The 24,978-nt window shown below is 45.9% G+C and overlaps 1 protein-coding gene across 1 annotated transcript; it reads left to right on the forward strand.

The window, feature by feature from the left end:
* Window positions 1-19,984: 19,984 nt before the first annotated feature.
* On the forward strand, window positions 19,985-24,740 carry TAL2 (TAL bHLH transcription factor 2). The gene is made up of 2 exons (XM_051782793.1): window positions 19,985-20,885; window positions 22,026-24,740. Exon 2 carries the CDS (start codon window positions 22,036-22,038, stop codon window positions 22,387-22,389), a length of 354 nt encoding a protein of 117 aa, XP_051638753.1. The 5' UTR covers window positions 19,985-20,885; window positions 22,026-22,035; the 3' UTR covers window positions 22,390-24,740.
* The last annotated feature ends 238 nt before the right edge of the window (window positions 24,741-24,978 follow it).

Below are 24,978 nucleotides of genomic sequence, written 5' to 3' on the forward strand. Positions count from 1 at the left end.
CATCCACCACTACCCCCAAGTCCTTCTGAGAGTGCTCTCAATCCACACATTGCCCAGTCTGTATCCATGTTTGGGATTGTTTCGACCCAGGTGCAGAAGCTGCAAGCAATCTTGTTGAACATCATGAGGTTGGTGTGGGCTCACCTCTCAGGCCTGTCAGGATTGTTCTGATGGTATTCCTTCCTCTGGAATATTAAGCACAACACTCAGGTGGGTGTCACCTGCAACTTAGCTGGAGAGGCATTCAATCTCACTGTTAATGTCCCTGATAAAGATGTTAAATAATACTGATCCTAATAGAATATAATACACCCCATCTTTTAAAAAGGCAGGAGGATGATCTGAGTCATCCTCCCTTCTGCCCCCAGGGAAAATATGGCCTGAGTCTTTTTGGTAACCATTTCTGTGCACATGAGAAACTAACACGGGTGGGGACAGCAACACCAACTACATTGTTAGAAATACCCATGGGCATGTCCCATGGGTTTTCATTCTGTTCCAAAATCAGTTTAAGGAAGTTTTATGATGACTGATGCGATTTGGTTTAGGCCCTTAATGTGGACTTGGAGTGCCAAAATTATGCCCTTTGGACAGTTGTGGTGCTTCAGTTTCCTCTTCTCCCCAGCTCAGCCATCTCAGTTCCTTCCACTTCTAAACCAGGATAAGCCAAGTGGGTCTTCTTGACATAAAGCAACTAATTACAGCACCTTTTACCCAGCCCCTTCCTGTCAGAAAAGTCAAAACTCTTAAAGCATCTTCTACAGGAACTGCTGTTGAACTGTGTGGCCTCTCTCCTTGAGCTGACATCAGCCCTTGTTTATCACTGCCACTGTACAGAGCAGTGTCTCATAAGCCTGGTGGGGCAGCAGGAGCATATTCTGTTGAAAAACCTGTGTGTTTGCTCTTTGGGTGCCTGTAATCATCTCACATTTTCAGCATTCAGGCTTGGTTGCCTGTTGGTAACAACCTTTCCAGCTGCACCGAAAGAGTGATTTCTGAACAAACACGGAAAAGAAGAGAAGATTAAATAGGTGACAGCCAGTGAAGACAGGAACCAGGCTGGGCTGTTGTTTTTTGCTGGGGTTTTCTTTAAATTAATTATTTTATTTTGGGAAGCCAAGATACATTTGTGTCATGGGGGAGGGGGCCCTCCATGGCTGACCAAACATATGGTGCCTTATTCCCTGGACAAACTTTTTATTTATTGCCCTGGTTTTGGATGAGACAGAGTTAATTTTCTTCTTAGTAGCTGGTGCAGTGCTGTGTTTTTGGACTCCGTATGAAAACTGCTTACCCTAAATCAAGATCTTTTCAGTTTCCCATGCTGTGCCAGTGGGCAGGGGCATAGGAAGCCATTAGGGAGCATCTCTGGGACAGGTGAGCTGAACAATCCAACTGCTTCAGAGAACATCATGCTCTGTATATAAACTGGGGGGAGCTAATTAACAGTTATTGAACTGTACTTATCTCAACCCATGAGTTTTAAAGGGGTTTTCTTCTGGTCCTCTTCCCCATCCTACTGGAGGGTGGGTGGTGAGCAAAGGACTGTGAGGTGCTTGATTGCCATCTGGGGTTAAACCATGACATTTATCTGTAAACACAGATGCCTTGCAAACTTAATTTTTACATGTTCATTTCCAGCCACATTCAAAGAGGAAACACACAGAATTCCTAAGGTCTTGCCTCAGAAGACCTTGGGAATAAGCTGTAGTATTCCCAAACACAGCTTCAAAAGAAAAGCGGATTTATGTGGCCTATAGTCCTAGCACAGACAGGGGAAAGGATGGCAATAGGGTTTCGTGGTGTTCTTGGGTGGTGGTGTTTTGCTCCGTGAGCCTAATAAATACATGCAACATACCTGGAAACACAGGGACAGTGAAGGAGCTTGGGGCCCACCTCCAGCAAAGACCTTGGCATGAGCTGCCTGTACCTATCTGTGATGACTTCCCTGCACTGCTGATGCCTTCAACACCTGTTTGCTTGATGCAGTGACTTCTCTGGATTAATGATGCCTCTGTAATCCATTCATTGCTTGATTAGAAAAATTACCTGTTCCTTCTTGCAGGGATCAAACTGTTGCTGAGGTCAGTGTGCTGAGACCATTGTTAGTCTTTTCATTACCGGTCTTTTACAGACACTTTATTGCAGGCAGCTGATGAAGTCAGCTAATTAATCTGCTGCCCCTTGGTCCTCCTCAGACCCACCTTTCCCTGTAGTACAGTAGAGGTGTTCTGACCTGTAAATAATGGTCCACAATATCTGCTGTGAGCAAGCCAAGGAAGGGCACAGAAAATATTGTTACTTGTTCTTGCTTTGGCCACCAAATCTCCCAGTATCACTTCTGAGAGTCTCTGAGTTGTCAACCAGTCCTTACTAATACCTCATCTGGCAGGCTGACATGAAGCTGGTTGAAGCCTGGAGATGGATACTTTGGAATTTGGCCAGAGTGGTGACCAGACTGCCACATTTCCCATTTCACTGCTCGAAACAAGGAGTTTCAAGGGAGCTTGCACTGAGTGATAAAAGGCTTTGTCACTGATGCCACATGAGCCCATATTTCACCTACAAATGGTCCTGTAAAGGAGGAACCTGTTTGAAATGTGGCTGATGCAACTTTTGTGCATGGCCACTGGTGCTCATACAGAGGGTTGGAGTCCTTCAAAGGTGTGAATGGGACAGCTGTCCTTGCTGGTAATACTAATTGTTGACATTATCAAGCAATAAGGTAGAAATGCGAAGCGCCACCAGAGTGCTCTCTGCCCTGCTAAGATCTTGCTGCCAACACACCCCAATAAGTGTTTGCAGCAATAGCAGCTGCAAACAACAGGTTATGCACATTGAATGACTTTGTAATTGCACTGGCTATCAAAACATGGAAGATTTTGTCTTGTTAACAGTTTGCTTTTATGTGGCTGCTTTCTTTGGGACCCATCATCCAGGGTGGGCTGGAGAGGAACTTAATCGGAATGACTGTGTGATACCTGAATAATGCCCAGGATCTGTGCAGAAAGGGGCATCTACATCCTGGAAAGGCAGCAGTATCTGAACAGAATGGCCCAGGCGCTGAGAAAAAAAGGAAGGGAAAGGGGGAGCACCAGAGGGTGTTCTAATAGTTTTCCTTTATTCATCAAGGCTGTTTTACAGCAAAATACCTGACTAAGGCCAGTTTGAAGAGGGAAGAGAGAAGACTGCAAGGAGTTTGGGAGTCCCTCATGCTTTTTTTTTTAAGTAAGGGAAGAGGAACACATGAAGTAGAGGGAAACAGGTATAACACTTCCTTCCTGATGTGATTCTTAGTTGGTACCAACTGCAGCTGCTGGTTTACACCAGAAGGGTCAAATCCAAACCATCCACTGCCCTTTCATATGCTGTGTGTGGATCAGGACCACAGCTCTGACAGTGACCAGTTGCAGCTGGAAGATTTCGGGCTATTCTTCCTTGTTCTCCCCAGCCCTCCCCCACTGCTTGTCATCCCTGGTCTGTGTTCCATCCCAGAGATCTGGGATACAAGCAGGCACCTTAATTTATAGGGGAAAAAAAAAATGTACATGGTGGTGGGCAGAGGGGTGTGAGTGGAAATGAGTTGTGCTGATAAGCCTTTCAACTGTATTTTATTTTACCCGTGCTCTTAACAAACAATCCTTATGAAATGCAAACCTGGCTTATCAGGCTAATGCAGATTGTCTGAAATCCTTATCTCCATGGGCCAGTTAGCTGGAGTGATTCCCTTTTCACAGGGAATAGAGAATGAAGAGCTGCACACAAGCCTTCCCCCACACCCCCCGCCCCTCCCTCCAATCATTGCCATTTACTGGCAGTGAACCGAACGGCTCTGATTTCCAAACTCATAAATAACACACGGCCTCAGATCTGAGCTCTCCCGTGTCTCCAAACAGTTGTTCGGCTGCACAGAGAGATGAGAATTGGCCCATGAAGGACTTGGGGGCAGGGCTGGGAAAGGGAAAAAGGGAAGAGCCCCTGGTTTGTTGCACCTTTCTAGAAGAACAGTCCGTGTTTAAACTGACATCTAATGCTAGAGCAGCACAGTCTCCTAACGACTGTCAACAGACCTGGCCCTTCCAATTAAATGTTTCCTTGATGTGATTTTTGCTCCATAGCTTAGTCTGCTGGGGAGAAGCTGCTGATATTTGTATGTTGAAGATTTATGGTGAGAAATGCACCTACTGCTCAGGAGAAGGTTTATTTCTTCATTAAGTTCATGCTGTATGTGTATTTTCTATGCCTTATTCGGGTCAAATTCTTCCTCTTTCTCTGCCTTTGATGTGAATGTATGTGGGAGGGTCCATCTCATACTATCTGATGTTTCTCCTAATCTGGAGATCTGTGTCTTCCCAGTTCTTTTCATTCTAGAGTTAACACGTTTCTCTCTTGGAATTTCAACCCTTCATCATGGGTGGATATTTGGGGCAAAGACCTAATTCTGTTGAAACCGGCAGCTGAAGTCGTCTTGCCAGGACCTGAAATTCATCCATCTCCCATTCCTTCTGGGAGAGCTAGACTCAGCTCTCAAGCTAGACTCAGACATCAGTCAATGCTCTGATGTGCTGCTGAGTTTTGTGGTGCATTTAAGGAGCATTTATCTGTCCTTCCCTTCAGGTTGTTTTTTTTTACCCTGCCTGCTGAGTTGCAAAAGGCAGTTAGCTGGTCTCCAGTGTGGGAGCTGGAGTTAGTTAGCCTGGAGAAAAGGACACTCAGAGAGAGGGACCTTATTTGTCTCTTGAGTAGCTGGAAGGAGGCTGTAGCAAAGCGGGAGTTGGCCTCTTCTCCCAAGTGACAGGACACGAGGAAACGGCCTCAAGTTGTGCCAGAGGAGATTTAGATTGGATACTAGGAAATATTTCTTCACCAGGAGCATTTTCAAGCGCTGGAAAAGGCTGCCTAGGGAAGTGGTGAAATCACCATCCCTGGAGGTATTTAAATGATGTGTAGATGTGGCACTTAGGGACATGGTTTAGTGCTGGAGTTGGCAGTGCTGGATTAACGGTTTGACGTGAGGATCCTAGAGGTCTTTTCCAACCGAAATGATTCTATGAGTCTAGGGGGAGTCTTGGACTGTGTTTTGGGAGAACAATTTTGCAGGTTTATTCCTTCTCCCCCTGAGCACACAGGTAAGTTGCTCTGGTGAGTCCTACTGCTCTTCCCACAGCTGCCACCTCAGTCAAGTCGCTGGATGACTGGACCAAGCAGCGACTCATGGACAATAAAAAAGTGGTATGTTGGGTGTGAGGCTTTGCAAGCTGTGAGCAGACTCTTTCTCCTGTCACTACATCATTCCTGGGGCAGAGGTGTGGCCTACAGCCTGAGAAGCTCTCTGGTGATGTTAGAACACAGGTAAGGCCTAGTTCGCTCCCAAAGCACTGGTGTGCCCAGGGGAAACTGTGTTTTTGGTTCTTGCATGTGCAGGACCCTTCTACCAGCTCATTTCTGGATCAGGATGGGCCCCACTGAACTACCCACAGGGAAACTGGGAGGAGTCACACAAGCTACCACTTTTCAAAGGTGATGGCTGTTCCTGATAATGCCAACTGGCTCAGCTTTCATCTCATCTTCCTAATGACTAATGCAGACAGATCAATTAGGAAGACTGCACACAAGAAACTGCAGCTCCTCAACCCTCCCCCAGATAATAATAAAAATATGCCCCCTCTTTTCTCCTCCCTTGAAGTCCCCAGGAGAGTATTAGCTGGTGCTGCAGGTGCAGCCGCCCTGCAGGGTGGTGAGAGCAATGAATAGTAAGGTTTTTAGCTCAAGCACACTAAGGCTGTTCAGCAGCCATTGGCTAATCCTCCGTTAATCAGATTATGTAAATTACTACTTCAGCATCCCCATCCCATCTCTTGTCCCCCTGCTCTCCAAGCTGGAAATAAAAGACACTCTAAAAAGAAACATTTAAATGGCAAAAAGGCAGCACTGCTGAAAAGGGGTGGGCAGAGGGTGCTGGGATGAGGAGCAGGGCTTTGTTTCCATGCAGACAGGCATTCTGCCTTGGCAAAGCCATGGGAGACACCAGCAAACCAAAGGTCAGGAGTGGGTGCTGCCTGTGTATTAACAGTGTCTTGGTACCAGGCTGGGGAGGGCAGTGCTGGTGCATTCCTGGAGGCCAGAACTTTGCCCCAGAACTTTTGGCGTGCTGAAAGAGCATCCCTGACCTCCTTGAAGCACAGAGACTTCCTGCCTGTTACTTTGCATTCACAATGTGTTTTCAGTTCATTCATTCATAGTGTAAAACCCAGCACCTCAAACAAGGCATGGGTTGAGAGATGCTGTCAGCAGTCTGCACTCAGTCTCTGAGCACAGCAACTGAACTGAATGAAGGGACAGGTAACCAAAAATGGCCACTGAAGCTGTGTCTCTACAAAGCCTGGACTTGATTGCCCAAAACCTGCTCTTGTGCTTTATAGCATGCAAGGTGATCAAAACATCCTCTGGCTCTGGGTATGATATAGGCTCGTGTCTTCTTGAAACATTGGTCAGGAGCACCAGCAATCACACCAGCATCTTCCTCAAGTGTGGCCAGTGCCCAGAACATGGCTTGTGGCACTTACTTGGTCTCTAAGGTTGTCATGTTTCCATCCAGGAAGGAGAGATGGTCCTTTTTTTTTACCAATAGGAGTAGAAAGCTGAAGAAGGCAAGAGAGGTCAGTTGAAACTAAAACAGAGGAGCTGAGAGCTTACTAATTCATTGTGTTCCCACTGAAAATGACCCAGAAAACCAAGCTGAGCTATGTTTGTGGTATGACAGTCCTGGACGAATGCAATTTGTGATGAGGATGAAGTTGCCTCTCTCATGGCAGATATAACACACCAGAGATGAGATCATCTACTCCAACGAGGGTTTTGCACTGGGCTTTTGGTACTCACAGAGGATGAAGAGAATTTGATCTGCATTCTTTCTCCACTGTTGAACACACATTCCTAATACTCATGTCTTGTTCACAAAGGCTAGGCAAAGCTCTCTGAAGGGCTACTCAAGGGCTGTTTAAAATTTACATATTCAGGGTTCAGATCCTGCAGGTTTGATGGGTCCAGCAGGTCACAAGGCAGGTCTTGGTTTCACGAGCTCAGGTGGGGTGGGAACATGGAAGGACTTCATGGGTGTTAATGGAACTGCTTCCCTGTGCTGTGGTGGAGGCTGGGACAGCAGCTCTGCAGGAATGATACTCGTGGTCCAAATGATTAGGAGCTTTCCCTGACCTTGAAAAATTATTTTGAAAATGCAGGTGGTCAGATATGAATATTGCACAGTTCTCACCTGGAGGAATTTTGCCAAAAAATTTGTCTTCCATTCTCTAGGCTTCTGTTGGCTTTTGTAGAGCTAGTGGAAAGCAAAAGGATGTATAGCATGGTCATATGATGGAATACAGGCAAATTCAAAGAGTGATGGAGTGATTCCTGCATGCTGCAAATCAGCACTGTTCTACAGTAACTGATGAAATTTTGTCAGTTTGCACCAGCTGAGCACCTGAAAAACAGAGATGGACTTGAAAAAAATGGAAACAAAGAAACTGAAAATGAAATTTGAAATAATTGTACCATCTCTCCATCATCAAGTCAGCAATAAGGGCATACATTCATAACTCCACAAAAAAATAGGATGGAATAATTTTAAAAGCAAAGTAGGAAAGCTACCTCTAAGAGTCAGAATAGTGAGCAGGTCTGTTTTTTTCTATATGAGATGGACTGTTTTATTACATTAAGCTCCTGAGAGGCTGGGTTTATTGAAGTTTCCCTTTGCACACACATGCACCACTGTTCCTGCAAGAGGAGCACCAAATAGAGGACCTTTCCTTTGAGGATTTCAACCTCAACCATTCCCATTCAGTAAGAGGTATTTGGGAGATCCAGAGCAAATTCCCTTCTTCCTTGCAAGAGTTCACCTCAAAGAGGAAACTATGTAGTTCCAAAGATTTGTACATGAAGAAAGAGGACTTGTCAGTCTGGGAAAAATCCTAGAGGTTCCCAGGACATCAAATACGCATGGCTCAGGGTTGTGGGGCTTGCCTGAAGTCACACTGGAAATTAAACCTCTCAGTCCCTACTTTTTATCATTAGTTGAAAGTCCGTTGTAGAAGGTGCAAATACATCTATGGCAATGACCCTTCAGGGCCTAAAGTCTGGTCAGAAAGGTCTCCTTATATTCAGCTCCACATTTCTTTGAATCTCTGGTTTGAGTGATGCTTATGTGGTGGCCTTACTGCCATGTGCAACCTGAGCTCCATGTTGTGTGCCACTGAGTGGGAGCTGCTGATTCTCTGAGGTGTCTGGCTTGTTTTTTTCTATTTTAGGTGATTTCCAAAGAACTTCCAATGTCTAGGTACGTATGTGTCAAGAGGAAACTGATCTGCTTGCCTCTCCTCTTGCTCCTGGTGGAAAGCTTTAGAGGTACATTAAGTTTTCAGTCTCTTTATTCTGTGGCTAAACATTTTCTTCAAGGCCATCAGCAAGTTTCAACATTAAAGAGGATAATTTTGGTTTCTGGAATTAAGCCAAAGAATGTGGCCAGAATTTAAAGCACCCCCTGATGTGTTTTGTTAACACTAATAAGAGATTCAAAATGCTACAAAAACTTCACATGATGAAAGTTTAATATTTCAGTAGTCTGCATGCAGCTGCTATTCTGAACCTCAAGCAGCCTCCTCCAGTTCCATATATTCAAAATCTATTAATCTAGATTATGATTTTAAAGGGCAGGAGCCCAGATGTGTATAATTGTTTCTTACTGTTCCCATATGTAGAGCATGGCTCTGAACCCAGTGATAACATGGCTGAGTGTTTGCAGCCTCTTGCTGTCCTTTTCCAGCCCATCATTTCATGTGTGCTGCTTTCATCAGGCTGAAAATGGTCACTTCAAAAGCAGAAAAAATTATTTGAATCCAGGCCTATCTTTTGAAATCTCTGCTGATATTTAGGTAGGATTCTCTGTGAATATCCTGCTCACCTGTAGTAAGAGTTTAGTTGGAGAAAGACAGTTTGAGTTCTGTCCCAGTGTGAGACATAAGCATTTTTGTTTCCATCTGACCATCACTCTCTCTTGGAGAGGCTTCTGTTGGCCCTGGAAGTGGTGTAGCAGGATAAAGCCTTTTGCTTCTCCTTGCATACTACACCTATGCCAGAAACAGCTTTTCTTCCTTTTAGGAAGAGAAATAACAAGTGTTATGGCCCCTAGGATGTTTCAGGGGCTGGAATTTAAATGCTGGCATGCTGAATATCAGAAATGGACATGAGAAACACAGTTTTGAGGGCACTCACACTCTTCAGCCACCCACGTGTTCTTGGCTTCTTCAAAGTGTCCAACTCTTGCATGTTCCACTTTACAACGTGCAAATGCTGTTGCATAAGACACTGCAGGCAATGTGCTGCTTCATCCAGATCGGTTACTGGTGCCTGGGGTGCTGAGGCAAAAGCAGGTGAGCTGGCTGAAGTGACCTGCTTATGTCCACCTTAGAAAATGCGTTCTGTTCCCCCTTGACTTTCCATGAACTGGTATTGGGTGGCCGCTGAAAACCAGATATGCTGCAGGTAGGGAACTGCCTCAGACTCCAGGAAAACTCTCAGGATGTATCCCAGCAGAAATTTTTGTGACAAAAAGCATGCCTAGGGTGCAATGCTGCTTTCATGACTCTTGTTCCTGTCTGAGCTATAATGTCCTGGCAACTATGGGTTAGTCTAGGGAAAAGTAATCCCAGGACTGCAGGTATGTACTTGTAGTGTGTTGCCCCTGCTAATGTGTCACTGCCAGGTTTGGAGAGAAAGCCGAATGGGATTGGTGTGGTTCATCAGTGCCAAGTAATCACAGTTCAATAGCAAGCTTAATAAAGAGATAGTGAAGCAGACTGTCACGTCTGAGCATTCTGTCAGAGCATTCTGACAGGGTGGAAAACACCCTTAAAGTTGGTTTTAAAAGACAGCAACAGCCTCAAATGGGCTGCCACAGAGGAGTTCGGGAGGACTAGCCCCCTCATTCAGCAGAAGGGAAATGAGGAGACTGCAGTGTCACCACAAATGTGCCAGTGGCTTCTCTGAGAGGGCTGGGGTATCCCTTCTTCACCTCGTGTTTCCCCAGGGACACAGGTTTCTCACCATGAACCTGCCTCTGGAGAGAGCATGCATCTGACAGCAACAGGAGCAGGATTCAGCTCTCCTGTCAGCTCTCCTGACAGCAACAGGAGCAGGATTCAGCTCATCCACTGCATGGATACACAAGTGAGAATCAATAGCAGTCCATTCAGCTCCTCTCCCTGCAAGGAAAGACATTTTCCTTACTGTATATTTTACAGTGCTCTGTCTGGCCAGGTTCTGAAAGCCCAAGGCAGTGAGGTATCCAAGCAGTTAGGAGTCAAGAGCTTCAGCACCCTCCTCTTTCGGGACTTGCAAGCCCCCTTCCCTGCTGACTGGAGCATCTCAGGGCAAATTTTGGGTGCATAATGAGCTGGAAGAAGTAACAGAGAGGAGGGGCACTCTCCAGCTCTCCAATATAAATTACATGGAAATCAGACTTCTGTAAGGCCAAAGGCCCCTCTGGAATAGGGCCTTTAGTTAACATAACACTTGTGCTAAATGAAGCGGTTGACATAGCTTTCAGGCTGTAGTGCCACTGTTAATTTACCGTGTGAAAGGGCTGAACCTTCAGTCGAGCTCTGCAGGGAACGACTTGCCCCGGTGGGGACCGAGGCTCATTCTCTCCCGAGAGCAACCGCATCATTCCACTGCTGGCTCATTAATATTTATAGGGGCAATCCTGTTAACTGAAACACTCTCAGGGCTTTTAAAAACCCAGTAGGTGAGCACTGCCGAGCCATCCTGCTGTTCGAGGTGAGCTGGTCTGGGTAAGAGCTGAGCTTTCCTGGGACTTGGCAGAGGGAAGCGGTGGAGTGTGTTTTAAGCTGCCTTATCTTTGGGTAGACGTTTTCCTGCCCCATGAAAGGGGGGTGATGAGCTGGGGCTTCCCCTTCCCCATCTCTTTTTCCCCTTTAACATCCTGTTGCTCCAGGGTGTAAGGAGGTATCTTGCTCTTGTTCTCCATGTTTACTTCTATGCCCACCCAAAGCAAACTCCCAGCACCTAATGGAGAAGTGGATGGAGGTGCAGATGGGATTGTCCAGGTCCCAAAGGCTCTGTATGTTTGTAACAAGGCCATGCCCTTGCTGGCTTGTGCCTATGGCAATTTTGTGACTATTTTTATAGAAACAAAGACTGGTTTGGGTGGGAAGGGAACCTTTAAAGGCCATCTAGTTCAACCACCCTGGGGTGAGCAGGGCCATCTTCAATTCGACTACTTAGCTCTGTGCCCCACCCAACGTAACTTTGAATGTTGCCAGGGATGGGGCATCTAGCACTTCTCTGGGCAACATGTTACCCAGGGGAAGGGTGAGACTGGATGGACCAGCCTCTGTCTTGGACACAGACATTGGGGCTTCAGCTATGGGGATGGTGTTAGTCTGCAGTTTTTAGTTTTCTCAGTCAGATGTTAGCTTGCTTGTCTGTTGCCCTTGAGCAGAGAGGAAGCTTTGGGGACACCTCAGCAGTGGAGGAAGAAGCCTGTGTTTCACCAACCCTGCCTCTTAGCCACAGGGACATGGAATGGACTCATCTTTGATGTAAAAGCATTAATTAAACCTACCTTTAGTGCACTGCCTGGAACCTGAAGGGAAGGCAGGCAGACCTGTGAATTCACAGCTGTGGTCTCTTGTTGTCACACAGACTGAGGCAGAGGGGCAGTGCAGGGCTTGAGGCAGGACTGGGACAGCAGCAGCTGTAGTTGTCCTCCTGGCTGCAGAAGATGCATGACTCTGAGTGAAAGGGAGCTTCCACCAAGGAAGGCAGGGCAGGATCGACTTGCCTGCATGTGGTCACCCCCACAACTGCACCTCACATCCCCTCAGAGCAGAGCGGGAACCCCCTGATTGGGAATGTAATAAAAACACCAGCCTGTTCCTCAGTAGGGAGTCATGTTCAAGATGGCTTTTGAAAGAGCACTGCACCTCTGTCTTTGGAAATATTTACAAGCTCAGAATTGGTTAAATAAGAACAAATTTTAAAAATCCCCCCAAAGAGAAGAGGGAAAAAAAGAGAAAAGTTAGATTATTGCTAAAGCTGCTTCCATCTTTTCCTGCAGAGTTCACCTGATCTAGCCAGTGTCACTGGCCTAAGAGACTAAGGCTCGTAAGGATGGTCTCAGCTACAGCCCCATACCAGCCCCAGAAAGGGGCAGAGGGTGTGTGGTGAGAAGAGAAAAGGCAAGACAGAGAATCTCCTGGGAGATGCAAAACAAGCTCCCTGGATTGCTGGGACTAGTGGTGACACGCGCCAGACAAAGGACTTGCTACTCTATAAATGAGGCAGCCGGGACCAGTGCAACGCTGACTCAAGCAGGAGCAAGCTCCGTGGCCAGGCACTGGAAAAGCAGTCGGGAAAGATAGGAAGCGTCTGACTTGGCTGTCTGTTCATCCACTGACCAGATTTCCAAGGCGTAAGTCGGTGTGACGAGAAAAGTAAGTGATACTGGCCTCTTCTCTTTACTGCCTCCCCTTCTTTGGGCTTACTTTGCAACTGTCTTAGGAATGCCAAAGTTTCCTCTCAGACCAGGGAATATCCTTAAAGAAAGGAATTTCTGCAACAGTCCTTTGCCATTCACTGGATTTTCATTTCTTGTCCTGACACCTCCGGTTCTTGTAATCAAAAAATGTAAGAGTAAGGCACTTGTTCTGACAGACAGCCACTTACAGGTGGCTGAACTTAATCAAGTGGAGAAATAGTCTGTGCCTGGACTTTTCAAATTCTTAGTATCCACAAAGATTCAGTGAATTAGACCTCACCAGAAGAAAATATTGATTGGTTTTACTGCTTTTGAAAGAAATGATGATGATTAGATGTGCAGGAAACTAATGTGATTTTAAAATCAGTGTTCTTACTATTTCTATGTTTTCTTACATTTTACGCTGTCGGCAAAATCACTTATAGCACTGCAAAGAGCTGTAAATCAGAGTTAATGCACTGGTGCAAAATAATTAGACAAAGCATCATAGACTCCCTGAGTTTAGAACTAAAATTTCACAGAATTCTCCTATGGTGTTTGATATTTAAAACAAATTACTTGCAAAAGTACAGATAATAATGTATTGATTGGTCTTATACTACATGCTTATTCACTAGACTGTGGAAATTCACTAGCAGTGTCAACAGGTAATGGTGTAAAGAAACAGTTTCAAATTTCCAATCCCTACATATTTAAAAATATTCCCATATTTTACTGGTCATCTGTTTACAGCTGATGTGTCTGTAAAATACACAGACATTTGAATTTTCCTTTGATCAATAGTTCACTTAGGAGGAAAAGCTTAGCAATTTTATTAATTTCACTTCTACTGCTAAATATTAGTAACTCTCAGATTTGTAAAAAGACTTTTGAAACTGCCAATCTAAAAGATGTTTATATTTCCAGGGGTAGCCGCCTGCATAAAACTTCATTTGCCTAAGAAAGTTAATAAACAGTAAAACACACTTTTTTTCCCCTCCTGAAGTAGCTGTCTGTATCCTTCCTGGTTTCCTTATAACACTACAGGACAGCATTTCATTTTCAGAATCTTTATCCACTAACCAAACAAAAAAACATCAAACAATAAACAAAAAAAAATCCAAGCTCAACCAACCAGCCAACCAAAAAAAACCCCCAACCTCCCTAAAATAAATACAGCTTGTTTTTACTGCCTGTTTACATAAATCATTAAAGTAGTTGTGAAATGAGCAGATGATTCAAGAAAAAATTCTCATAGAGCCATCATGCCAGGTAGGACGCTTGGGGGCTGAATGCAGGTGGTTGAGACTAAAGGGATGATCTTTGTGCTGCTGTTTCTATCGGGTGTAGCCCCACAGAGGTTACTGGGATGGTGTTTAGGGGGAAAAGGATTGTGGTCCTTGTCTTTCAGTGATTTATATCTCACTTTTGGAAGCTACATGTTCCCATGGTTGTTGCGTTTGTCTGTGCTTATGGTGACCTCTAGTCTTAAGCAGTGCAGACATTTGGGTGGTCAGAAGTCTAGTTTCAGCTTTGGCAGGAAGACAGGGCACTGCATGCTGCTGATTCTCTCAGATCTTCAGTCCTGCTTTGGCTGAAGTCGCAGAGAGATTTGCCACCAGCCTGGATAAAATGCAAAAGGAAATCTTGCTTTGTAATAAAAGATCTGTCTTCTCCCCAACGCAAACGTCCCTTACAGCCCTGGATTTTCCCCTCTCTGCTCCTGACAACTCCTCTAACAGCATGAGCTGCTGCAAACTGGTCTTTGCCGAGCTGTAAGACATGCAGCATCTGGTTCCCCCTCCTCCCTTACATCCTCCTTTCAGGAATGAGAACCCGGACTTCCCTACATATGCAGGGAAGATAAATGGATGTGCTCCTGCCATTCACAGCTGCGTTACTGCCTTGCAGTGGCAGGTGTAGAGAGAGGTGTGCAGGGATGAGTGATGATGCAGCAAGGTGGGAGAAATATCTGTGTGGAAATATCTGGTCTAGAAAAAAAGAAAAAGAGTCCTAAAGAACTCCTGGAAGAGAACCAAACTGTTTTTATTCTCTGTGTTTACCCTGAAGCACAGGGAGAGTGTCTGTGTGTAGTATTTGGGTGGTTAATTTTGGCAGAGAATGTTTTTAAAGGAAACCCACTGGAACTGCCATTCAGACCATGACACAATAGGGCCTTACTGGGGAAGGGAACATCAGCACTTTTCCAAGACTCTCAGATTATCTTGAACAGAAAATAACACAAGTGCAAGTTTAGCAAACAAAGGCTAAACCTCCTAGCAGAGTGCTCCTTTCTCAGCTTATCAAGCTGTCATGCCCAAGCCAATGCACTAGACTTCCACTCAGTAAAAGCTGTTGCAGCCCATGAGTGGGTTTTTTGTTTTGTGCAGAGCTGTGGTATAATTTACCTTGCTTTCTGTAAAGGACCATATAGAGCATTGGCCAAAAGGGAGCCACACAAAAAAGAACAACAACAAAACCCCCCACTTCTATGTGCAGAGTAAACCTTTCCTTGAGTTATATCTTCATCACTATTGCTAACTTCTTGGCCACATATCTTGTGCTCTCCCAAATGCCTGCTGGGTGCAGTCCATTGTTCTACAGATCTTCCTTTCCCAAGGCAGGCTTAGAAGACAGGATGCCACAGTGTGCAGGCTGTGAAGTCTGCAGACTTAGGCTGATTTCTCAGAAATCAGTGAGCTCTTCTCCTCTGCTGAAGACCTGCACCCTCCAGTTGCAGGAGGGCAACTGGATTACAAAGCTGAACAACCCTGGGGACAGCACGAGGTCAGGCAAAAGACCTGCCTTTTCAAACTGATATCACATGCAGCACAGTAACCCCAAACATGAGGGTTGACTTAATCTTGAGACCTTCACACACCTGTTTTTGAAGACTGCAGTGATTTCCTTCTTCTAAAGGTTCAGTGAGAGCACAGTGTGGCCGTGAGAGTTTCTGTAAATGCTGCCCTTAGACAGGAGGGCTCCCTGAAGCACAGACTTACAGACTCTAAAGAAGGTAAATCACTGTGTCAGCATGGACTGGTTTTTATAGAGTTTTTGCTGCTCTGCTGCACTTTGTACCATGGCATGATTGTCAGGTAACAGTCCCAACAGAGGCATGAGGCAGCAAAAGGAGCCCTTTTTTACTCCTGAAGTGGCTTCTCTTCCCACATCTTATTTGAAATAAAATAAAATTTCTGCTAGTATTAGGAATTGCACCAGGAGAGCTGAGAGAGGCTCTTCTCCTTCCTCACACAAAGACAGCACCTGCCAGTGCCAAGCAAGAATGGGCCACTGTGTACTGGTATCTGCTCTAACATGCTCCAAAATGCCTTGCACAAACCTTGCAGATGAGGCAAACTATTTATAAGCAAGAAAACTAATTACAAGTAGGAAGGACAAGGAGGTGCACAGGGAGTAAAAAAAAAAGAAAGGAATTTGCCTGAGGCAAGGGAACCACAGAAACGTGGACAGAAGTTCAACTCCCTGATTGCCAGCCCAGTGTTCACTCTCGGCGCTGTGATCTCTCTCTGTGTCCTTGTCCATCAGTGCACCTGTGGGGTTTCAGGTGGGAGGCACTTCAGGGAGGGTACAGTGCCAAGATACAGGAAGGCAGCAATGGAGAGAGTGAGCTGAGGAAAGCTGGGAAGGGGGAGCCTGTACCTAGAGGTGTGCTGCTCTTCTTGCAATCCATCAAGCTGGGGTGCATTGTCCCCTCTCCTCTTCCTTCCCCTCCCAACCCAAAGAAAGTCCTTGCAGTCCAAGTGACCACCCAGCAAACAGAGCATGGTTAAGCTGCAAAGAATGAGCTTATTCTCCTAGGGAACTGGAAAAAAATAAAGTCACATATTAGGGATAGGCATGAAACCCATGCTCAGTCTTGCCCTCTGCATGAAGCAGAGTTCCATGCTCAGAGGCTTTCATGAAACTGAAAAGGAAAACTGAGCTCCCTCTTTCTCCTCTTGTACACATCACACGGATGCAAAGAGAAAAAAAGCACAGTGGCAAGGGGTGATAGGTGGGGAATCCTTGCTCCCTGAGGCAGATCAGGCTCACCAGCACCTGCCTGATACTGGAAACAGACACCATCTGCTCCTCTGTTGCCATTTACTTAAGGGCTGAGGGGACTTTACAAAATCCAATGCAATGTGTTAAATAACCAATTTTAGCAGGCGCTGGGTTTCCCCTGAGGAGTAATGGTGTGGCACTGCAGGTTTACTAGAAGCACTCCAATCCTTGCTGGCAGCTGGCATCTGCTGTCTGATTAAGATTTGCAGAAGCAGGTCTCCAGTGGCCAGCTTCAACAGGAATTTAACTTCACCGAGGTCAAAAGTATAACTTGAGGGAGGAACTTTCTTGTCCAAGATCTTTAGTTAATAGCATCCTGCTAATTATGACTGAGTGCTGGGCTCCTGGCGAGTCCCCTGCCAGCTCTCAGACAATTAACCGCTGGCTCGGGGCCGTTTACTGGGGAATGTCTAGCAGAGATGTGCTTTGTGCCTGAGCTGCTCTGCTGCTGCCTGAATTGCCTGAAAGGCTTTTGCGTTAGAAAGGCTGTGAGAACTGCTACTTCGGGAGAGATCTTCATCTTTCTGTGGTTTAGTCTTTTGTCTGGCGACACTCGCAGCTGCATTAAACACAGCCAGCATTCCGCCCACAACCCATTTTTATATTTTTCAAGTGGGTAGGCAGCGGGTGGAAAGAGCTTCATTTATCTGTTTGGTGGGTGGTGGCTTGTTTTCCCTTTGTTTTTTCTCCTTCTGGTTGGTGGAGCAGATTCACTGCTGGGCTGGAATTGTTCCTTTGCACAATTCTCTTTACACACTGCAGATGTGGATCTCAGCTCTTGAAGCTGCATTTACCTACTACTTCTGGATGTGTCTTCTTCATCTGAGTTAAATCCTGCCCTCAGTGCAAAATTTTGTCCTTCGAAGTAATTCCCCCAGTGGAAACGGTGTAAACTTCCAGATTTACATTCCTAAAAGCAGGATTAATCCTCTTGAATTTAAGCTGCTGCCTTCCTGGGTTTTTTAATTGTCAGCTAAACGTGGGGCTGTTCCTCTGTGGTTAGAGAAGGTGAGAATAAAGTACAGAATCCAAGCCTGCAAGTTAATGCAACAAATCTGTCCATTATATGTACAAACAGCTGATTTCTGCACAGAATTAAAACAGACCAGGGGGATTGTCTCAGTCTAGGGAGACAGAAATTTAGCCAGGAGGGCGGGGCATGGGAAAAAAAAACAAGCTCCTCCCCCTGAGCAATTAAAACTTCGAAATCGAGTCGAAAGGTGTGGAAAATAAAAATATCAGCTCTCTACTAAAGAATAGATACATACCTCTAGGTAGCACAACACAAAACCTCAACCCACAATCCCGAAGCCAAACGCCCCCCGAGCACAACCCGCTCCTCCCGGCGCAGTTACAGCACCGCCAGCAGGGGGCGCTGCCGCCGCGGGAGGCGGGGCGGCGGTGCCCTCTCTCGGCCAGCAGGGGGCGCCGCTGGGCTCCGGAGGGGCGGGGCTGCGGCTGCTCCGATGCCCGGCAGGGGGCGCTGCCGGGCTCGGTGGCCGCGCGGGCCGAAGGCGGGGGGAGGAGCGCGGCGGGTCCGAGCGCGGCAAGGCAGGGAACGGAGGGGCGGCTTCTCCTGTGGGCTCACGGTGGCAAAGGGTGGCTCTGGCTGTGGATTCCCTCCCTCGTGAAAGAGTGCCGCTGCTGCCGTCACGGGAGAAGGAGGAGGGGAAGGGCGGCCCTTCCCCCCAAAGGCTCCTCCGCACTGGCTTTTTCGATGAATTTGAGGCAAAATCCGGGCAGTGGGGCAGAACAGAGTGTGAGGACTCAGATGCGAAACGTGACCTCTATCGGGGGGCTAGGAGAAACCAGCCACCCGGGCGAGAAGATGAACTCTGAGCCCTCCTCACCACACGCACACCCCCCCCAAGTTCTCGGAGGGGAAAAGTCGAGCTGAACCCCTTCAGCCCCACCCCGAGCGCCTCTCAAAAAAGCCAAAAAAGGCAAAACAACTCCCAAAAAACCAAGCACCTCCTTGACAGAAGCTGCCATCCCCTCCCTTCCCTCTCTCTCTCCGGTCTCCCCAGAGTCATTAGCCTGGAATGTACGGCTATTCAACCAGCCCTTTTGTGTGTGTGGCTCATTCTGGACATCTCCTCCCACCCCTCCCCCGCTCAACACCTTTCTTTCACAGTGATAAAGGGAAAAAATTCAAAGCAGAGTGTTTTTTCTTTAAAACAAGATAATCTATGACAGGGATGTAAGCTGCACACAGCCATTGGATGGTAAGTGTTTTACATAGTGCATCAGAGAAAGCTAGAGAATACGTTGCTCAGATGCGCAAAATTACCAAAGACCTGAAACTGCAAGTAATATCACATCGACAGACAAGCTTGGTGGGGAGGGCTGGAAAGAAGGAAGGAACAGAAGGAAGAGAATGAGACAAAAGAAATGGAAATCAGATCCCATGTCAGTAACTGGCTGTGTTTTAACTGGAAGGTGCTGTGGTTACAGAGAACTCAAAGGATGCGTAGGTGACCGATAGAGAAAAGAAGCTGTGCTGAAACATTAGAGTTACTGCAGGACTGGACCAGGATAATTTTTCTCCTTGTTTCTAGCTGAAACTCCAAGCATAACAACAGGAAACCCACACCAGTGAAGGTAAAAAGGAGAGGAATTTGAGGAGGAGAGATGTATGGAGGTGGATTACAGCTGAAACAAAGTTGCCCATAGAGCTATTAGTGCAAGAGGAGGCACTGGGAGGGGGAAGGAGCTGTTGTTTGCCGATCTTGAATAAATGTCAGAAACAAAAACACACGTTTTTGAAGTGCAAAGCAGGAGCTGATCTCACAAAGGCATCTGTTTGCTGACAAGGCTTGTAACCACAAGCGTAGTATTGTCCTTTCCAGAGGCAAGAGAAGAGAGACAAAGACACCATAGCGTGAAGGAGTAGGCTGCGTTTATTTTTTCACCGATAATTCCACCAACAGGATAAGATGGCATGGTCACAGCACCAGGGCTGGATGTTCACCTGCTTTCCTGGAGAGCTGTGCTGGGGACTGTGTGCAGCAGGAGAAAGAGGAGGAGTAGACATTCTGTTCTGTTGGTATTTATAATTGAGATGTAATCAGGTATCCAGCAAATGCTGACCCACATACCAGAATTACATTGCAGAGACCAAAAGACGTGGCAAAATGCAATCCAGAAGCCCAAATAACTTTCCCTATATTATAAAAAATAGCTGCCTTTGTACACAGATAAATATGTCTTCAAAAAAAAAAAAAAAAAAAAAAAAAAAAGGAAAAAACCCGAACAACAACACAAACACCAAAACAGAAGAAAGAGAGAGAAGCAGGTGGCACTTTGAATTTCACATAAATCCGAGCAGCTGTTTGGAAGAATAAATCTGTGAAGGCAAAAGTTTTGCCTTGGGCAGCCAACACATTGCGTTACAGAGGAGCACTGGAAGACAGTGTTTAAAATCTGTACCACTGATGTGGCAGTGTTCTTGCCACAAAGGTACATCCAGCATGTTTCAGGTGGGTGCAAAGCACCAAGCAGATTTGTTCCCGCAGCCCAAACTAAAAGCGATACATGGAGTAGGAGAACGATATTAAAAAAAAAAAAAATAAAGAGAGAGGGAGAGATACAATCCCCATTTGGATCAAGCAATGGGTCTCAATGTAAGTCTAAAAAAAAACATAAGAAAAACTCTCAGCAACCTGAAATATGAGGGTTTATTTTTTAAATGAGCCTCTCCTGAAGCAAGGACATTTTGCTGAGACAATTTTCTCATCCCCTAAAGGCATGACAGTAATTTCAGACTTCTACCAAAATAGAAATGTGTCAGCAGTATAAAGGCCATGGCTGAGAGGAGCCTGTGAGGCTGGGATGGTGTGAGCCATATACAGAGTACAAGGGTGTGCCTGTGCTGGCGGCATCTCTGACTGGAGATCTCTGACCACAGCTGCGACATGATTTATAGTGCTGCAAATGTGTTTCCCTGGCAGTGGATAATCAGTGCTGGACTGGAACTTGAAGGAGCTGGGCAGGAACTCCCTTGCCTTGGCTCCCTCGCAGGGCATCCCAATTAACCTGAGTCACATTTGTGTTTTTCTCTGTTCACTGGGACTATTGCTCTGTATATTGGTGAACCCCAAGTGTCTTGCATGATGTGAGGCTGCTTCAAATGGAAACGGGATCACAGCTGGGCTGTCATTCTGAAATTACCTATTCCCAGGGTGAAGGGTGCTATTCCCTCTGCTCCCCACTCCCCCATGGGACTGCTATAAGGAGTTTGCCAATGAGTATAAAAAGCTGGTGTTTTCACATGCGTAAGAGGGTAAGTTGAAACATTTGTCCTTTAGTCTCTTGGCTGTGGATAGTTTTTCCCTGCTCCAACTGCCTGTGTGCCATTGGCACAAAGAGCTACTTCAGAAATGGAGGAGTGAGTGTCTCCTCCAGGGCTGTGGAAGAGAAGGGAAGACACTTTTCACTGGTGGTGGGAGAAGAGTTAGGGCAACCCAAAGATCTTTTGAGCATCTTTCTGGTAAATGGCATTTAAAATCCTTGTGCACCTCTTGCTCAGTACTGCTCTGTTGCCAGGTCTGCTCTGGTGACTGGGTTCCCTTTGCTTGGCTCTGTGGGGCAGGGTGGGCAGGTAACATCTAGGCAGAGGTTTTGGGTGGAATGCCAGTGCATTTTCTAGGAATCACACTTTTCCTCATGCACTCATGGCACTTGTGGCTTAGCCTTGGCATCTCAGGGGCTAACGCAGAATCCTGAATGAATCAGACCTGAAGAGTCTCTGCCACCAGCCATGAGCAGCCAGTGTGGGCTGGGCAGGGAACCAGGCTGTTGTTTCCCTGGAGAAGGCTCTTGAAATAACCACAGTCACACATGCCTGCAGTGTTGGCTATCTGCTCATTGAAGGCCCACAATGAAGGTACACCTGGCTTAGTTTCAGTCACCAAGCCTGGGCCAGCTGGGAGCAGACCCCAGGAAGTTGTGAAAAGAGGCTGGGAAAGCATGGATGTGTTCTGCACTGGATCTACCTGCTTTTCCTCATCAAAAGCATCAGTGTGGCTCTCATGGAGCCTGATGGGATCACAAATGGATTGGTTGTTGGGAATTCTGTTGCAGGAAAACTCTCAAGAGCCTGGAGAAGCTGGGCTTGTAGAAGCACCAAATGGTTGTATGAGGAAATTAAACTCCTTTAACTCCTTTAGGAAGTTTTTACTGGCATCTGGTTGCAGCTGCAATGCTTATAATCATGGCTGTAAACGGGGACATGATTTCAGTGATTAGGGCAAATCTGTGCAGGACATGTGGGACAAGGGCATCAACAACAGAGGGCAAAAATTAGAAGCCTAGAACCACCACTGCGGGGTTGCCACTGGCCCAGAGGCTACAGAGCCCCTAGAGTACCAGCCTAGTAGCCAGGGTTATCTAGAATTCACTCACCATCTCCTTTGCTTTGCAGCACCTTAAGCATGACAAGGAAGATCTTCACCAACACCAGGGAGAGGTGGAGGCAGCAAAATGTCAACAGCGCTTTTGCCAAACTGCGGAAACTCATTCCCACCCATCCACCAGACAAAAAACTGAGCAAGAATGAGACCCTCCGTTTAGCCATGAGATACATCAACTTCCTTGTCAAGGTCCTGGGGGAGCCAGGCCTGCAGCAGACAGCAGTGGCAGCTCGGAGCAGCATCCTGGGGTTCTTCCAGCAAGCCCCACACTTGCAAAGCATGGAGGAGCTGACACTAATTGAAAACTGTGGTGTCTCCTGTCCTGGCATGAGCAGCGATATAGTAGAGTGTTGGTCAGAGACATCATCTCCCTAGCAAGCAGTGAGATGTGCAGTCTTGGTGCTAGTCTTGATAGTCCCTCTCCTTTTGCTCCTCTATGTATTGTGAATATTTTTTCATATTTATTACTATTTTATTTGGTATGCATTTTTATTTAATAGGAAAGGAAATCCTTGGTAATCCAAAAACCTGGAGGTCCAGAGGGAGAACTTGCAGTCCCTGGGAAATTGGAAGGACTCACTGCTGTCTCGCTGAGTCCTCTCCAAGACAGAGGAGCCTTCTACCCAGATCTCCTCCATAAATCAGGCCGTAGAAACTCATTCAGTGTTTCTGACACAGAAAGAGATTATTCTCCCGTGCTAATTCAAGGAAACACTACTGAGATGAAGAATGATGACTGCACCACAAAATTTGTCCAAGACAGACATCTGGCCTTGGTAGTGAAAGATTTTGAGAGATGTGATATTTGACACAGTCCTCCACCAGTTGTTCCAGGGGCTAATTGCAGTCACTCTTGAGCTTGTGAATCTTATTTCCAGCTTGATTCTTTTTTTTGAGAATGCAAGTCCTAGTCCTTGAACCTGGCTACATCTTTCTCTGTCAGACTGGAGGGATCCCTAGTGTCAGAGCAAAATGTATTAAATAAAATTAAATGTTTGGTTAAAGCAAAGTGCCAATTTAAACTTAAAGAAGACAGTTGTAGATGAGTTTCAGTGGGTTCAATAGGCAGAGTATACCTCCTTTGTAGCAGTACCAGTGTGCATGTGAAGGATGATAGTCAGCTATGCTCCAGATGCCTTAAAAGCCCATCAAAAAGAGGTTGGTGGATAAATGTCTTTGCATACCCAGCTGACTGCCTTTAAATCCTTGATTTCACCTGCTGTAGCTGAGGTAGCTATAGCTGTAGCTGTAGCTGGATACTATCCCAAATGGGCTGATGGAGCAAGGACAAAGAAATTGGTGTAAATGGTTTTCATTTCATTCAGCAAGTAATTTCCCTATAGGGAGAAACCCCAGCCATCATGCTCGTTGGTGTTTGGATGATAAGCAGGTTGAAAGAGATTTCGTGAAAGTGGTTTCATGCTGTTGCCTAAAAAAAAATTTAATTTCCTGATCGAGTTATAACCTGTGCCATAAAAGGCCTGGGCTCCTCGTGTGAGGTACAGAGCAGCCCAGAGCAGCAGAAAAAAATTACACAGGCTTGAAGTAGAACGCCTTCCTGGTCAGATCCCGCTGACAAGTCCTTTGGATTTCCACGTGGACCAAGGTACATGTCAAGGCTTAGAAAAGACAATTGTTCAGGACTGGTGAAGAAATGGAGCTTCCTTAGGCCAAGGCACGTCCCTGGGCTGTTTCTGTTTGTTCATGAGACAAAGAGGTGCCTTCAGAAAGCAGAGATAGGGTTTGTGCACGTAATATGTACAGCCCTTCTGCATGAGGGGATTTGGCACCTGAAGCTGAGCTGCCTTTCAAAGCCTCATCAAGCATCAGATGCACCAAAGAAGCCAGGGCTGGCTCCTGCTACGGGTATATTGGGCTGTCCTGAGAATTGACAAAGACCAAGGACACAGCCCACCCCGTCCAGGACTGGTGTTGAAAGGCACAGGCATGCCAGTGGACAGAGTTTGACCAAAAAGAAAAGGAAAAAACAAAAAACTGAAAGGGTTTCTGTTGATTTGATTTTGGTTTTGAACACTGCTAGTAGTCGGCTTGCTTATCCCTGTGTTTCTGAGCTGTCAGGACTGCACTGGAGGGCAGCTGAGTGAAAAGGCACTGAGAGTACATCCTTCATGTGGCTTGTTTCTCGCCACCTCTGCCCACTTTAATGGGATTAAATGGAGCCACAGCCTCCTGTGCACAGCAGCACCTCAGAGGTAATGAGCCAAGTCCTCCTCCCAGCTTTCTGCTGGCTCACTGGAGTTACAGTAGAACAGATTAGTCCAAGTAAATCAGGGCACTTATTGGCGAGGTGTGGTGGTACTGTTTGGTCTATCAGTCATTTGCTGTCTCAGGAAACACAGGGTCACCAAGGCAAGGCAAAACATCTTGTGAGAAGCTGTCATCCAGAGGAAGGGAAAGAAAACCTGGGAGTTTTGTAATGTAATATGCTTGTTGTATTTTCTGTGGTAAAAGACCTTCCCTTCTTGTTATTGCTTTGGTTCATATCAGTGCTTTCTTTGATCTCCTTTCAATTTAGAAGCTCCCTGCTCTTACACTCAGCAAGTATCTCACTAATCTATCTACCAAAGACTTTTTTTTTGGTCGTTTCTTCTTTGTGTTTTGGGGATTTATCTGTATGATCATGAACACATACAGTGTAACTGATACCACTCTGTGCTATATGATGTTATTTAACTTCTAATATATTCCAAATAAATTATTTAATTAACTAATTTTTGTCTTTTCTAAATTTCTCTAAACTTTTGTTTTACATTTCCATCCCACTCGCTAGAAGACCCCAAAAGCATTAAAATGTGATTTTCAGTAGAGGATGTTTGTACTGTCTCTTATGCAAGAGTCTTGGTGGTAGAAATGACATTATCAGACAATGAAGAATAACAAGAATTCTTTGTTTATTACTATTTCCTACCCTTTTTGGTTGAATTACATTTCAATCTACATGCT

This window comes from Manacus candei, unplaced genomic scaffold (assembly GCF_025592945.1).
Source record: "Manacus candei isolate 608988 ecotype Guabito, Panama unplaced genomic scaffold, ASM2559294v1 h1tg000016l, whole genome shotgun sequence".
NCBI lineage: Eukaryota > Metazoa > Chordata > Aves > Passeriformes > Pipridae > Manacus > Manacus candei.